This window comes from Solanum lycopersicum, chromosome 1, assembly GCF_036512215.1.
Source record: "Solanum lycopersicum chromosome 1, SLM_r2.1".
Taxonomy (NCBI): Eukaryota; Viridiplantae; Streptophyta; class Magnoliopsida; order Solanales; family Solanaceae; genus Solanum; species Solanum lycopersicum.
This window is the reverse complement of record NC_090800.1, coordinates 23,784,061-23,800,259: the sequence shown is the minus strand read 5'-3', so window position 1 is coordinate 23,800,259 and position 16,199 is coordinate 23,784,061. Positions and strand designations below refer to the sequence as shown.

Sequence of the window (16,199 nt, the reverse complement as noted above, 5' to 3'; positions counted from 1 at the left end):
CAGCAGGATAACTCATCTTGTACAGGTGGTGGTCAGCGCCAGAACAGGTTGTATGCTCTTAAGGCTCGCCAGGATCAGGAAGGTTCTTTTGATGTTGTCACTTTTACGTTACGTGTATTTGACCTTGATGTTTATGCATTGTTAGATCCAGGGGCTACTCTTTCTTTTGTAACTCCTTACGTAGCAGTCCAATTCAATGTCAGTCCAGAAACTCTCTCAGATGCTTTCTCAGTCTCTAGTCCAGTCGGTGACCCAGTTTTAGCTAGACGGGTATACAGAAATTGCCCCAGTCTCTCAGAAAGTCACCTCAAAGATCTATTAGAGTTAGAAATGGTAGACTTCGATGTCATTCTAGGCATAGATTGGTTACACTCATGTTATGCCTCAGTCGATTGTAAAACTTAGATTGTCCATCTTCAGTTTCCAGATGAACCCATCTTAGAATGGAAGGGTAGTAGCTTACCGCCTATAGGTCAATTTATTTCTTACCTTAAGGCCAGAAAGATGATATCTAAGGGTTATCTCTATCATCTGGTTCGGGTTAAGGATACTATACTTGAAACCCCAACTATTCAGTCAATTTCAGTAGTCTGTGAATTTCCAGAAGTGTTTCCAGACGATCTTCCCGGAGTCCCTCCCGAAAGGGAAATCGACTTTGGAATTGATCTCCTTCCACAAACCCAGCCTATTTATAATCATCCTTACAGAATGGCTCCAGCAGATCTTAACGAATTGAAAGAGCAGTTGAAAGACCTTCTAGATAAGGGCTTCATTAGACCTAGTATTTCACCATGGGGTGCACTAATGTTGTTCGTAAGGAAGAAAGATGGTTCTCTCAGAATGTGCATTGACTATATGGTCGAATTTGTAGTTATGTCATTTGGAATAACCAATGCTCTTACAACTTTCATAGATTTTATGAACAGAGTGTTTAAATAGTATTTGATGAAAGTTGTTTTGTAGAATCTCAAGGATCGCCAATTATTCGCTAAGTTTAGTAAATGTGAGTTCTGGTTGCAATCCGTTGCTTTTCTTGATCACATTGTATCTAGCAGAGGGATCCGAGTGGATTCGCAAAAGATAGAAGCAATGAAACAGTAGGCCAGACCTATCTCTCCTACATATATTAGAAGTTTCTTAGGTCTAGTAGCTTATTACAGAAGGTTTCTGGAAGGATTTCATCCATAACCTCACCATTGACTAGGTTGACTCAGAAGATGGTCAAGTTTCAATAGTCAAATGATTGTGAGAAAAGTTTCGCAGAGTTGAAAAAAATTTGACTACAGCTCCTGTATTGAATCTACCAGAGGGTTCAGATGGTTATGTGATCTATTATGATGTATCCAGAGTTGGACTAGGTTGCGTGTTGATGCAGCGAGGTAAGGTTATAACTTATGCCTCTAGACAACTTAAGGTTCATTATAAGAACTACACAACTCTCGACCTCGAGCTTGAAGCAGTGGTGTTTGCACTCAAGATCAGGAGACACTACTTGTATTGTGATCACGTAATGTGTTCACTGACCATAAGAGCCTTCAGTATGTGTTCCCCCAGAAAGAGTTGAATCTTCGCTAGAGGAGATGACTTGAATTCCTTAAGGATTATGATATGAGTGTGCATTACCATCCTAGTAAGGCAAATGTAGTAGCTGGTGCTCTTAGTTGATTATCTATGAGTAGTGTAGCCCATGTTGAGGAAGAAAGGAAGGAGCTAGTGAAGAATGTTCACATGCTTGCTCACTTGGGAGTTCGCCTTATGAGCATATCAGACAACGGTGTAACAGTTCAAAATGGGGCAGAATCATCTTTGGTAGGGGAGGTTAATGAAAAGCAAGATAGTGTCCCAATCTTGCTTGAACTAAAGGTTGTAGTACATAATCAGAGAGTGGAGGTTTTTTCCTAAGGGGGGGATGGTGTACTTTGCTACCAAGGTAGATTGTGTGTTGCTGATCTGGGTGAGTTGAGAAAGCATATTCTTGCAGAAGCCCATAACTCTAGGTATTCTATTCATCCAGGTGCCACTAAGATGTACCGCGATATGCAGGTAGTATACTGGTGGAATGTCATGAAGAGGGATATAGCAGACTTTGTGAATAAGTGCCCCAATTGTCAGCAAGTCAAGGTAGAATATCAGAAACCAGGAGGTATGACTCAAGAGATCGATACTCCTAGTTGGAAGTGGGATGTGATCAATATGGATTTCATCACAGGGTTACCTCGTATTCGCAGACAGCATGACTAGATTTGGGTGATAGTTGAAAGGATGACTAAGTCTTCTCGCTTTTTAGCGGTCAAGACTACAGATTCGGCGGAGGACTATGCCAAGCTTTACATAAATGAAATTTTGAGGTTGCATGGGGTTACATTGTCTATCATCTCAGACAGAGGTCCTCGGTTTACCTCTCATTTCTGGAAGTCATTTCAGAAAGGTCTTGGTACTCAAGTTAACCTTAGTACGACATTTCATCCACAGACGGATGGGCAGGCAGAGCGGACCATTCCACCTAAAAGAATATGTTGAGAGCTTGTGTGATCGATTTCAAAGGTAGTTGGGATGATTACCATACTCTTATTGAGTTTTCCTACAATAATAGCTATCATTCTAGCATTCAGATGGCCCCTTATGAGGCTTTATATGGGCGTAGATGTAGATCTCCTGTTGGTTGGTTTGAAGTAGGTGAATCTGCTTCGATAGGGCCAGATTCATTCCTTTATGCTATGGAGAAAGTGCAACTCATTAGAGATAGACTTAAGACAGCCCAAAGTCGTCAGAAATCTTATGTAGATGTAAGGATAAGGGAACTAGAGTTCAATTGGATTTTTCTGAAGGTCTCACCTACGAAAGGGGAGATGAGATATGGAAAGAAAGGGAAGCTCAGTCCTAGATATGTAGGGCCCTAAAAGATCTTTAAAAGGGTTGACAAAGTGGAATATGAATTAGAGTTGCCAGCAGAATTAGCAGCAGTGCATCCGGTCTTCCACATCTCACTATTGAAGAAGTGTGTGGGTGATCCAGCCTCTATAGTGCTATTAGAGAGTGTGGTGGTGAAAGATAGCCTTTCTTATGAGGATGTTCCAATTTAGATTCTTGACCGTCTACTCAGAAGGTTGAGAAACAAAGAAGTCGTTTCAGACAAGGTTTTGTGGAGGAGTCAGTCCGTAGAGGGAGCTAATTGGGAAGCAGAAGTAGCCATGAAAGCCAAGTACCCTCACCTCTTTCCTTCCGATTCCACTCCAGCTTGAGGTAATAGTTCCTTTTCAGTTTTCCAGTCATTCATGTATTTTCCCTCAGTTTGTACTTGCATTGTCAGCGTATTTGCATATACTCGGAACTCAATTCAGTCAGAAACTTAGTTCTCAATGTTTAGTAATGGGGTTTGAAGCTCTCTCCCTCTATTTAAGCTAGTTTAGTCTTCATTCGAGGAAGAATGTTCCTAAGGGGGAGATAATGTAACACCCCGTAGCCAAAATAGACCAAAACTCTGTTTTTTAAAAAAAATTGTAGGTGCAACCAATGGTGGCATCGACGGTCCGTCCTACACAACCGTCGATGGGATCAGAGACTCCTAAAAACTTCAACCTAGAAAAATTGGTTAAGTCTTGGATGACAGACTGACTTACAATCCTTAGGACAGACGACGGTCCGTTCTGCACAACCATCGATGGGATCAGAGACTCTCAAAAACTTCAGGCCAGAAAAATTGGTTAAGTCTTGGACGACGGACAGACTTACGGTCCGTTATCAGACGACGGACCATCCTGCACAACTTTCAATGCGATAAGAGACTCAAAAAATCAGCTGGGAAAAATTAGTTAAGTCTTGGATGACGGACAGACCGTCAAACATGCCCGTCATTTGGTCCGATAACAACTTACTCAGGGGTCTTTTGGTCCTTTCTCACTTCGTTTAAACCTTAAGTTACGTCTTTTTTGACCTAAATAATTTGATTTTAGTCTATTTAAGCCTAGAAACATAATTAAAACATATATAAGTCAAATCATTAAATCAAAACTTAGAAAATTAGAAGCAAGAGAGGAGAAAAAGCTCAAGAACCCTAGTTCAAGAACGCAACAAGCTCCAGCAGTTCCAGCCCCAAAACCTAAGTATTTTTCTGTGGATTTCATAACCAAGTATGTGGGATTTAACTAGTGGGATCCTTTCACCAATTGGGTCCTTAGTTATCAGTTAGATTCTTGATTTATTAGTTATCACTTAGATTCTTGATTCTCTTATCATGATTAAATCTAGGTCTAGAACTTTGTTAGAACTTCATGAATTTAATAAATATATGTTCCAAATCATATTATCATGTTATTACTCAGATTATCACATGAATTTTAGAACCCTAGCTTTGTATTTCTTTAGTTCTTAAATTATACATGATAGGTCAGATATTTCAGACACTTCAGATATACATGCCTCAATTATAAATGCATAATTACTAGATTAATTATTGGATTCTCAGTTTGCATGTTCAGTTTCGAGCTATCCAGTATTTACAGAAACTCAGACATAATCAGTAAATTTATAAAATTCATTGGGAGTAGCATAATACCGAGTTGGACTAGGGTTTAGCGTACCCAAAGTCTCAGAACTACTAGACAAGTAGGTTGTAAGTCCCCTCTGTGGGCAATAAGTTTAGTGATCACGCCAGCATGCCTTTATACCTCTGGCAGAGTATATTGGGTCCTCTCGATGGGGCGTAGACATCAGACTCCACATTTAGCTCATGTGGTTTTATTATCGGTTATTAGTAGCTCCTAAGTTCAGTCAGAGTCTATGCATTGACCATTTATCAGTATTTTCAGCATTCAGTCTCAGCATGTTATAAATTGGTCATTGATTCAGTTAGCTCAGAATTCAGTTATCACGTCATATTATTATACTTGTTTTTATGCTTGTTCAATTATGTTTTATTTCAGTTTTACTCTATCATGCATGCTCAGTACCTTTCAAGTACTGACACATACGTGCGCTACATCTTCTCTTGATGTACGTTCAGGTTCTTAACATCTAGATCATGCATAGATCGATTTTCTGATCTCTAGTTCAGCAGATTCAGTGGTGAGTCCTCATTTTCCGAGGACAATAGTCATGAGTTCATTTCAGTTTTCATTTAGTCATTTAGTTTCAGTTTTTGCTAAATTTAGCTGGGGCTTGTCCCAATATTTTTAGTCCAATTTAGAGGCTTATTTCAGACAAAATTAGATTTAGCTTAGTATTGAGTTAATATTTCATTTGTATTAAACTCATCAGTTTTCATATATCAATTTTAGCATATGGGTATTCCCCATCTTTTCAAATTTAATTATGATTTAACTTCCACATCAGTTTATTATCTTTAGTATGTTCATGATCATGCCAGCAGGGTTAGCTTGGGATCACTTGTGGTCCTAGGTTGCGTGTCCGCGTCTCCGGATAGTTCAGGGCTTGACAGAAGAAATTCGAGTTGTTTCTCTTCATGAAAAAAAACTAGCTATTAATAATATAGGGCTTCTACATGTTTAACCTTAAAATATGATAACTCGTTGTGTCAGTAGGTTCATGTCTGTATAATAATAAAACATACATGAACGTTCTCTTGTTTTGTTTTTTTTTTGTAAATACATATGACTTTTGTTTCTATAAATTGCCAAGTTTTTTATTTAGAATCTGGAAAAGAACCATTGCTTAATTGAGATTTGAAAAACAAATTGAGTTTCAAGCGCAAGAGGTTTGAACTTTACCATCAATAAATGGTGAATTGATTAGTAGTGGTCTCTCATAATGGAAGTTTGGGTTCCTTTGTTTTGGATGAAGCAAGAAGTTCTGATTCTTTGAGTATGTTCATAAACAACAGTTTGGAGCTTGTGTGGTAATTTTTACCTTCTCAATTATAATTTTCTCTTCAAATTTGAGTGGCGAGTCGTCGCTCAAATGTTTTAGATTAAGTCACGAAGTGTTCTTTTGTTGTTGGTATGGGAATATTGGTACTTTCTTTATCCTTTTGTTTTAGTTCTGATTGATAATAATACCAATTGATCTCCAAACTTTGTTGGATTGTAATTCTAGTTTGTAGCTCAATATATGAGTTTTTAATTATCCTTGATATTCAAAGTAACAGATTGTGGCATTGAAGGTTAACAGTTCAAAACGTGAGTTATTTTTGATAGGATTGGAACATCTGTGCTACTTACAGCCATTTGGTTTAAGATTTGTTCATGATAAAACACTTGTTCTTTAGGAGTTTATTTGGTACGAAACAAAAAATGAATTTCTTATTTATTTTCTTGTGTTCGTTACATAAAAAGAATTATATATCTTGAAAGAATTTGCATATAATTTAGACAAATATATGGAGAGGAGTCTCGATATAACTGGTAAAGTTTCTACCATGTAACTAGGAGGTAGAGCTGTCAAAAATGAGCTGACCCAACCCAACCCTAACGGGTTAGAGAGTTAAATCGGTTCCGGCGGGCTGAACTTCAACCAAAAAAAATGAACAATATTACTCTCTTAGAAGGAGTATCTAAGAGAATCAAATGTTGACGTCTATGAACAGGACATCAATACATACAAATTTCCATAAATGAATCGCACACTTCAGCGAATACTTATAGATATACATTTATGAATCTCACACTTTGGTGAATGCTTACCAAAATACATAACGTCACCGTAAGATTTAGTGAAAAAACATATTGATCATTCAACTATTCCTCCAACAAAAAATAAGCTAGTTTAAAAGACTTGATTTTTTTTATGTTTTTAGCATATTGATAAAACATTTACAAATAAAACATGCTACATATATATATATACATATATATATATATATAAATAGGCCACAGACTGGCCTCTGAGGCTTGCGGGTTGGGCCTACGACGCTAGAGAGTCAAGTGAGGCTGCGCTAAAAAGCCTCGTTTTTAAATGGGCCAAAAAAATTAGGCCCAATCCCACTTAATTCAAAGGTTGGGTTGGGGCCGACCTTGCGGGTCAAACCCATTTTGACAGCTCTAATAGGAGGTCACAAATTCGGGCCATGAAAATAACCTTATATAGAAATGCAGATAAGACTGTATACAATAGATTCTTGTGGTCTAACACTTTCTTGGACCCTACATATTGCAAGAGTTTAGTGCATTAGGCTACCCTTTTTCAATATGAGAGGTGGGGTAAGGATAGGTGTGGGGTGGTGAGGATAGGGACTACATGGTGAGGTAAAGATGAAATATTATATGTATCTAGGTCTACTTTTGGCGACCAAAACTTATAAGTGGGAATTATTTTTTTGGAAATAAGATTGAACTATAAAACAACCATAAGGCTTTGATATAATGATAAGAGCACATCACGTGACGTGTGATTTAGACGCACATTATCGCGTCATACTAGTCGCTATAGATAAATGCCAAGTATCTAAGTGGAGATGACTAGAGGTAAGAACTCATTATTCATTTGAGTTTCGAATCTTGCTTCATTGACACACTTGAGATTTCTAGATTATAAACAAGAAGAAGATTGAAATCTCTACAACTTGGACTTAATATTTTGTAGTTTGAATGTCAACATGATGAAACATGTGATAACTTGTTGAGAAAAGCAAATGCCCAAGACCTAGGCCCAAAATTTTTAGTACTTGTTGAAATATAGAGCTGCATGAGATATTTACAAAACTGAAATCCTCCAAAATCACAAAGGAAAATATATCTTAAACAATCTAACGATTTCCCCATCAAATGAATTGAAAGAGGGTACATCAGTTTCAGTTTCTTGGAGAAAACCATCTAAAGAACATGACAAGAATGATGGCAGAGGCTCTGAATGATTTCATAATGAGTAACCTCCATGCTCCAAGTTAGAATGCGCGGTGAAGAAATTGAAGTCATGGTGACTATAAGAAAGCTGCTTCAGCCATGAATCTGCAGCATTTTGAAGATCACATAGCTTTTCATAGTCCTTCTGTGTATGAGTGTTTAGCCATACATCATTTTGCATCTTGTATGCAGCTAAGCCAAATGGACTAAGCCGAATTTCACTTTTTCCATCGGGGTTCTCTTCTGCAACATCTGAAAACAAAAGGCACATCACTCAGTCAAGTAGGGCAGAGTGATACTGAAAAATTCTTACATTGTCATTGTCAGTGTGTACAACTTAAATCAAATATAGCGAGTCTAAAATACATACCTTGGAAAGTTGATGACAATGTATGGTAGGTAAGAAAGCTTGCAGAAACATTTTTAGTAATTCCTTTCATTGGAACATGGTAGATTGGATACCTAATAATATGATGTAAAACAAATAACTTGGATAAGTAAATTAAACATGAGAGAAAGTATCATCTTTAACTAGCTTGATCAAAGGAAAAAAACATTAAGAAGATTAATATATATGTACCAAGCAACAGCCATCCAACTTGCAGCAGATAATTCAGTGCTCTTTAGCATCGCGAGTCCAGGATAGTGCTGAGTAAATTCAAGGATCTATAGGAACCCAAACATATATTAGCTTCATAAAAAGATGTGAAATGATACTATTGATCAAATCCAATTTAACACAAGTGTCATTTCACTATTCCATTTGATACTTTGTTATCTTTCAACAAACAGATACTAGATACATTTCTCAGCCAAAGTTATTGCTAAGGACCGAAATAATCTACTATCATCTGGAAGCTAACACAATAAACCTCAAAAAGATCATGAGTAAAAAGAGAAATGAAAAATACCGACATTGACACAAACATTTAACGTGGTTCGGTCAACTGACTTACGTTCACAAGAGGAGATAAACAAATCACTATTTTTAAATATGAGAACAAATTATCGTCAGAATTAACTTCACATAATTCACATGCAATAAAAAGAGGGGAAAATTGTATAAAATAGCAAACTAATAACCTAAATTAAATTGAATAGCTAGGGTTTGATTTAATTGTGCTCCATAGCAAACATTGACAAAAATTTGCCAGGCGTCTCTCTCCCAGAAGTCTCGCTCGCCACTCTCCCATTCTCGCCTCTCTCGCTTTATACACAGAAGTGTATAATTTCTGTTTCTGTTTTGTATAAAGCGAGAGAAAATTGTATATACACATGCAAAAATGTATATCTTCGTGTTATACACTTAATTATATAATTTACAAACATTTTACTTCAAATATTGCAGAGAAAAAGGTCAAAGAATTATACAATTGTGAATTATACAATTGCAGTGAAATACAATTTTTTCTAGCTTTATACAACAAAAGTGTATATATTGTGTTTCTGTTTTTGTATAAAGCGAGAAAAACATATATCTTCTTGCTATACACTTATAATTATGCAATATACATTCATTTTAATTCGATTCAACTGCATGCAAAGCTAATTATACAATTGCAGCGAAATAGGCCAGCGAATTATACAATTAGGCCAACGAATTATACACTTTTATATGTATAGCGAATTATATAGTTTTTATGTTTGCTATGGAGCGCAATTATGCAAAGTTTGCTATATTATACAAATATGATTTTTTTGTTTGCTATATGTGAAAGTTGCCCTAAAAAGAGTCCTACCAGGAGAGGACTAACAAAATATGGATATTAAGGAAAAGGTACTTAAATATGGACCATATTAGTATAACAATAAGCCTATCATACTGAAACGATGGAAGCTGGATTTTGATTTTAATCAAGACATTGTCTAACCACTATGGGCGAAGTTACTTGGTTACTTATGGGCTATTGGCCTACTGAAGCTCGAATCAAAGTGGCGAATGCAGTAGGGAGACCTTTACACACAAATTGCTTTACAATCAACTCTTAGAAGATCTCATATACCAGAATTCAAGTTGAAGTGAATCTCTCATAATCCTTGCGCGAGGTTATTCAAATTGAGGCCTCGATTTAGCAAAGTCCCCTCTCCTACGAAAGTCAAGGATTATAGATCTAACCATATTATACTATACCTATTATAGTCAGTAGACTCGATGTGATCAATCTCTACTTATGGAACAAAGTTGTTATACTGAAACAATTGTTGAATGTATGTATGAAGAAGAATTTTCTATGGATTCAATGAATCTTTAATGTTATGTGCTGCATGGAGCTTTAGTGAGACTCTAAATCTGTAACGTTTGTTACTTTATAAAATATAGTGACTTAGAAACAGTTCAAAAACCTAAGAGAAAACACTACAGTTCTCAACTTTTGGTGTTGTGCATACAAGTAAAGTCTATTCAACTTAATTGATACTTACAATATAATGTATCCCATATTAAAATTTTATGAACCAATTCTTGTTACATCAAAAATAATAAAATTTTACAATTAATGAGTATTAGATGTGACATTTCAAGAGTAATGTGTGTACCTTATCTGAAAAGGGAATTCTCCAAAAAGGAGAGCATGTCTCAGAATACTGGAAATAGAGATAGCCAAGGCGATCTCTTGAAGCATCCAACTCAAAACATGAATCTGCAGAAATGGAGTTGTTACTTATAGTTCTTGACAACTTCTCGCTGTTCTCACTTGCATCACTCCAAGACTCCGTCTCGAAATCCACCTCATGATCTCCAGAAGATGAGTTTCTATACACAACACATAACACCATCATCATTTTCTCAAAGGTACACTCTTACTAAAGAAATTAAACAGAGTTATTGTAATGGTGATACAAGAGGAAATAAACACAAGAAAATATGAAGCAGAAAAGAAACATAGTAAGGAAGAAAGAGGGAATTAAAAGGATATCAATATATATATTAAAGAGAGACATGGGAACAAAGTTTAGAAAGTCTTCCTAGCATTGCGGGTGGTTCCGCGAGCTTTGACAAATAACATAAATTACACTCATATGTTCTTTATATATGCATTGTTAATTATATCTTAATTTCTATTAGTTTCTCAAGATAAATATACATACATATACATGATTTTTTTCGAAGTTAAGTGGTGCACGTGCACCATCATCTATAGGAGTGGGTCCGCCTCTGGGTTTAAGTAAATGTGATTTTCTACTTGATATGGTCTTTATGAGTTAAAGAATGTGTCTAAACATCTTCTATTCAGGCTTGATGAATTCTTGAGTAGAAAATGTAATTGACATGCTCAGAAAAGACCTTTACCCAGCAGGCTAGCACTACTATCTTTTATAAAGCCAAATGGGAAAGTTTTTAAGAACAAGTTTATTGTGTGTAAGTTGGAGAATATTTTTGATAAGAAACATATAGGATAATATATATTTGAAGAGACATAAGATTATGATTAGGTTCTCAAACCTAGCTATTTAACAAACTACATATGAAGGAAAGGTTAGTCATGTAGCTGATTAAGTAAGATCAGAACTCTTGTTTTATTATGTTAACGTTCCTTTTTTATAACAAATTGAAAGAGGCTAAAGTTGTGAATGTCTATAAACTCAAGAATCTTATAAACCTTTAGCTCGAGGAAATGCATCTCAGGTACATCAATTAGTAGGTATGAGAGGATTAATGTCGGATCCTCAAGGACAAATGATTGATTTACCTATTCAAAGCAATTTACACGAAGGACTCTCTTTAACAAAATACATCATTTCTTGCTACGGAGCCTGTAAAGGAGTTAATAAGTTTACAAATCCTGTGAAGTAAGTTTGTTGTATCAACATGAACTGTAAGGAGTCGTTTGGTGTGAGGGATGAGAACAAAAGTCACGGGATAAAAAAAATAGTCATGGATAAATTTTTGTTGGCTTGTTTGGTTGCCATGTTTGGAATAACTTATTCTAGCATCTATAGCATATTGATGGATAAGTTATCCCATATACATGATGTAATACATTATCCCAGGATAACTAATCCCAGAATAGTTAATCCGGGATATCTTATTCCAACCAAAAGTGTTGAAACAACAAATTAAAGAGTTTTGTTATTAAATAGAAGATTGTCAACATAGAAGCTATCATCAAGTGAGAAGACGCGCATCAAGAGCTTATGAAGATTGAAGATGCTACAAGGGTACATATGAGGACTTGTGAAGTTTTTCTGAGTTTGATATGATAAAAAATGAAGAATTTTTTGAAACACATGATCTCTAGGTTTGCATTCAACATCTTATGAAGCTATATTAAAGTTTTCATGAGTAACAAATTGTGTACAAATGACATTCATTGTTGAAGAGTTAAGCTAGTAGTATCGACAACCAAATCATCACATATCTCCAAGAAAAAAGTGAATATACAAGCAACATTACTAGATGATATTCTATCTATCAGAAGTGCTTATTATATATTTTATCTTCTTAAAAAGAAAATATAATGTGATGTGAAAGAGGATAGGAAGAAGCTCCCTTGGTTGCTCCTCCTTTTTAAAAAATTCAACCTCTTCAAGGCTACTTTCACTATGAACAATGATACTCTATCTATTTTCTGTTTTTCTTTCTTTTTTCCTTTTACCTACAATCCCACTAAGGCCCATCACAAATTACCAAATAAATCTACTTCCACTCCTTTTTATTTGTTCTTCCACCTTAGAAAAAAATTAATGTTTTTGTTTGTTTAATTTTAGGTATTTTGTTATTAAAAAAAAAAAAAGAAAGCTTTGGGTACTTCCCAATTAATCTCCATACCTGACTATTTAATGATAGTGAATAATAATAAAAATCTAAGATAGAAAATGAAGGGAGGAGAAAGGGAAAATCAATTAGATAGTTACATTTTTCTCTTTGTTATATTTTGGTGAGTGGACACAAAGAAGAAGATTGAAAGAGGGGTGAGGGGACATATGAAAGTTGACTATTTATTTATTTATTTATTCAGAATTCGTTTTCCTTTCTTATTGTTATTTTTATCCTTATGATTTTAATGTGTTTTTAAAATGTAAAGTATTGTATTTATTCTCTTTTAAGGGTATGTACACACTTTATTCTACTTAGTAAAATAGACATTATATAAGTCAAGTTAATAGTCAAAGATGTCCTAACTGTTAATTTTGAATAGGTTTGGATGAAACTCCATATAGCATAATAGCATAGAGACAAAATTGACAAACTAAAATAAGTACAATGATCTCCCTAACTATTCTGCCTAATAAACAAGACAATTAAAGATTAAGAACAAAAATATAATTTCGAAAATATAGTAATGGAAGAAATTGAATATATTAGGCACAAAGCTAGTTTGACTTTTTATGAAAAGAAGCCTTTGTGTTTGCATTACTTGAATAAAAACAGGAAAAGAAAAGTAAATGTATTTCCATTTATGCCTTATTGGTAAAAACAGGCAATTTAATTGTGTTTATTTTTTATAAAGAAAAAAAAATATTTTTCATTCATACCTTATTAGTGAGGAAGCTGATTTGACTGTGTAAATTTGGATTGCTGATAAATAAGGAGCATAATATTGAATAACACTTTCATTATCATCTTTCAAATAAATGGGAGCACCAACACCATATGCACTCCACTCTTCGTAACAGTCCCATAAATCTCTGAGTGTGAAGTACTTATCACCATTTGAATTCCACATGCTATTTTGATCATCCATGTTACTCTACAATATTAATTGACACAATCAAATAAAAGTAAAGAAGATAAGAGATACAACAAGAAATAAACAAAAAAATAAAAATAAAAATTCATTGAAACTACAACGAATTGAAAAAATAGTGATGTGCAACAAAGTGGGGAAATTATTTATAACAATACTATATTATTATAAAGCAATTGAAAGGAATGTAACACAATTTTGAAAAGCCTATATCTTTTTATATATAAAAAATGCCACATGTTCACACTGTCACATCCCAACTTTTTTTTTCTCCTCAACAAATCACATAAAACAAAGAAATCATTTTTGGAATTCTTTACAAAGCTTTAAGAGATTGTGACCATAATAATAAAAAAAATTGACCACCATTATACAAATTTAGAAAATAACTAATGTTGATGTGTTTTTATTTATAAAAAATGCCACATGTTCACACTGTCAAATCCCAACTTTTTTTCTCCCTAACAAATTACATAAAACAATGAAATCATTTTTGGAATTTTTTAAAAAGCTTTAAGAGATTGTGACCATAATAAAAAGAAATTGACCACCATTATACAAATTTAGAAAATAACTAATGTTGATGTTCTTTGGTAAGTACCAGGATGTTGACCAGAGATTGTACCATTGAAAAATTCTCATTGCTAAATTAGCTTGCCACAAGTTTAGATTCAACTTAAAATTAATAACAATTCTTTATACATATGTCTTTTTTTTTAAAAAAAATGGAACAGAATCGTGAATTCTTGATAAATTAAATGTCTTTACGGATAAAATCGGTTAAAAATCCCAAAAAAATTAATAAAAAATGAGGATGGAGGACTTGCATAAACTAAAACACAAATAATTTTTCACATCAAATTGATTAAAAAAAAAACTAAAAATGATAATCACCTTTGGTAGAAGAGGTTTTGAAGTGATAACCGGTGTGACTGATTGAAGAAAACTCTGAACATTTGATCTTTTAGTTGACAAGAAATCAAGTGAAAAAGGTGACATTTTTCTATCTTTGTTTGAACAAGAAAAAAATATTCTTCTTTTCTCTGTGTGTTTTTTACTCTAAATTAAAAAAAAAAGATAAATAAATCTTGCTATAAATACTTGTAAGTAGTGTTTGAAGATTTATGTAATCTTAGATATTTATATTTAAATAAATTTGGATAAGAATAAATTTAATCAAAGTTGACAATTGACTAAGAGTCTCAAAATCTTTTTTCCCCCCTCACTATACTTCACTAGCTTACACTCTAACTATAAAATTTCTAGAGTTAGTCAAAATCAAATTCATGAAAGAATGATGGCAAAGAAAAGTCATTGAATGTGAAAATTAAAAAAAAAAAAAAAGAAAAGAAAAAAAAGAATTAGAATTGCTAAATAAAAATAAATAAATAAATAAATAAAAGAAATAATAAGATGGACCATGAAATTGAACTTGAAGGGGGGTATATAATGGAAAATTAAAATGAAATGGAAAGGGAAAAAAAGGAAAATTAATGAAAAGGTATTAAAATTCCACATATAACGGAGAAACATATATTAATGAAAACAATTAATAAACTCTTGTAACTCAATTTTTTTCTATTAATAATTAAATGCTAGTTTTAATTGATTACCATTTAAAGGGCCTAATTTAATTTTCATGTGTATATGGAATAGATTCTATATAAGCCAATTATCATCCTATTTTTATTTACAACAGCAAAGAAGAAAAAATAAAAAAGAAGGTCAAAGAGGCAAAAACGTAAATACATGAACCAATTTGAGACTACGAAAAAGGATGGTGACAAAAAGGGAAACAAACTAATAAAAAATTGTGGCAAAGTGATGAAATACATATTTATTTTTAATTAGAGATCTTTAAGTTTCAAAAGTGAATTTTACATATAAAATCACAATTACTAGAATTATTTTACCTATAACATGAAATTTTTTGATACAAATTTAAATTTTATTGAACTAGCTATAACTATCGAGGAAAGACCAGAAAAAATACAAATAGAAAAACATAATTCTAAAAAGAAAACAAGGGGTGGAGAAGTCGAGTAGCTACATAAGTACTTATGTACAAGCAAGACTAGAAAAATTGTCAAGATGATTACAAAATAGAGTGTTTGACGTTAGGACAAACAAACTTTATCACTTATATGACGAAAATAAATTGTTTGCTTGACCATGTGTTGAGAACAACTAGTTCACAAGGTGGCCTTAGCAAAGCAGGAATTAGCAATAATGGTCCATGAGTTGTGATGTTATTATTATTTTGATCCTATACTATTTAAATATGCAAATTTAACTTTGATTAACTTAAATATGTAGTTTTGTCCTTAAACCTAGGAGTGTTCAAGAAAAAACAAAAACACGAACAAAACCAGAATTATTAGATTTTATTTTAGTATTCAAAATCGACAAAATTTGATTTGAGTTTGATAGTATTTTGTTTTTTTTTTTAAAAAAAAAGCTGAAAAAAAAAACCAATCAATATATATGAATACTATTGAAAAACTATTATACATATAACTATAAGTTTATAATATATATATTGTATAAGTTATTTGTATTTTATTGTATTACGAATCAAAATTTGGGTTAATATAGCACCTACCATAAACCCCTACTGGGCAAGTGAAAACTCAACTACAAACGATAAATTAAAGGGATAAGTATAACTATTCTCTTACATTATGTACGAAATCTCAGAGATACAACTTAATTAAAT

At 33.5% G+C, this 16,199-nt stretch overlaps 1 protein-coding gene across 1 annotated transcript; it reads right to left on the bottom strand.

Annotated features, from left to right (window-relative positions):
* Positions 1-7,516: 7,516 nt before the first annotated feature.
* Positions 7,517-15,314, bottom strand: LOC101262947 (uncharacterized). The gene is made up of 6 exons (XM_004228742.5): positions 14,378-15,314; positions 13,272-13,486; positions 10,332-10,548; positions 8,377-8,462; positions 8,167-8,258; positions 7,517-8,048 (listed from the first exon to the last, which is right to left on the bottom strand). Exons 1-6 carry the CDS (start codon positions 14,480-14,482, stop codon positions 7,810-7,812), a joined length of 954 nt encoding a protein of 317 aa, XP_004228790.2. The 5' UTR covers positions 14,483-15,314; the 3' UTR covers positions 7,517-7,809.
* Positions 15,315-16,199: the final 885 nt, after the last annotated feature.

Coding starts and splice junctions, on each gene's coding strand:
- LOC101262947 (XM_004228742.5), bottom strand. CDS start 14,482: ATGTCACCTTTTTCACTTGATTTCTTGTCAACTAAAAGATCAAATGTT. Junction 10,549..13,271: donor TCAGCTTCCTCACTAATAAG/GTATGAATGAAA, acceptor TGTTGTGTATAG/AAACTCATCTTCTGGAGATC. Junction 8,259..8,376: donor AGTTGGATGGCTGTTGCTTG/GTACATATATAT, acceptor TCATATTATTAG/GTATCCAATCTACCATGTTC.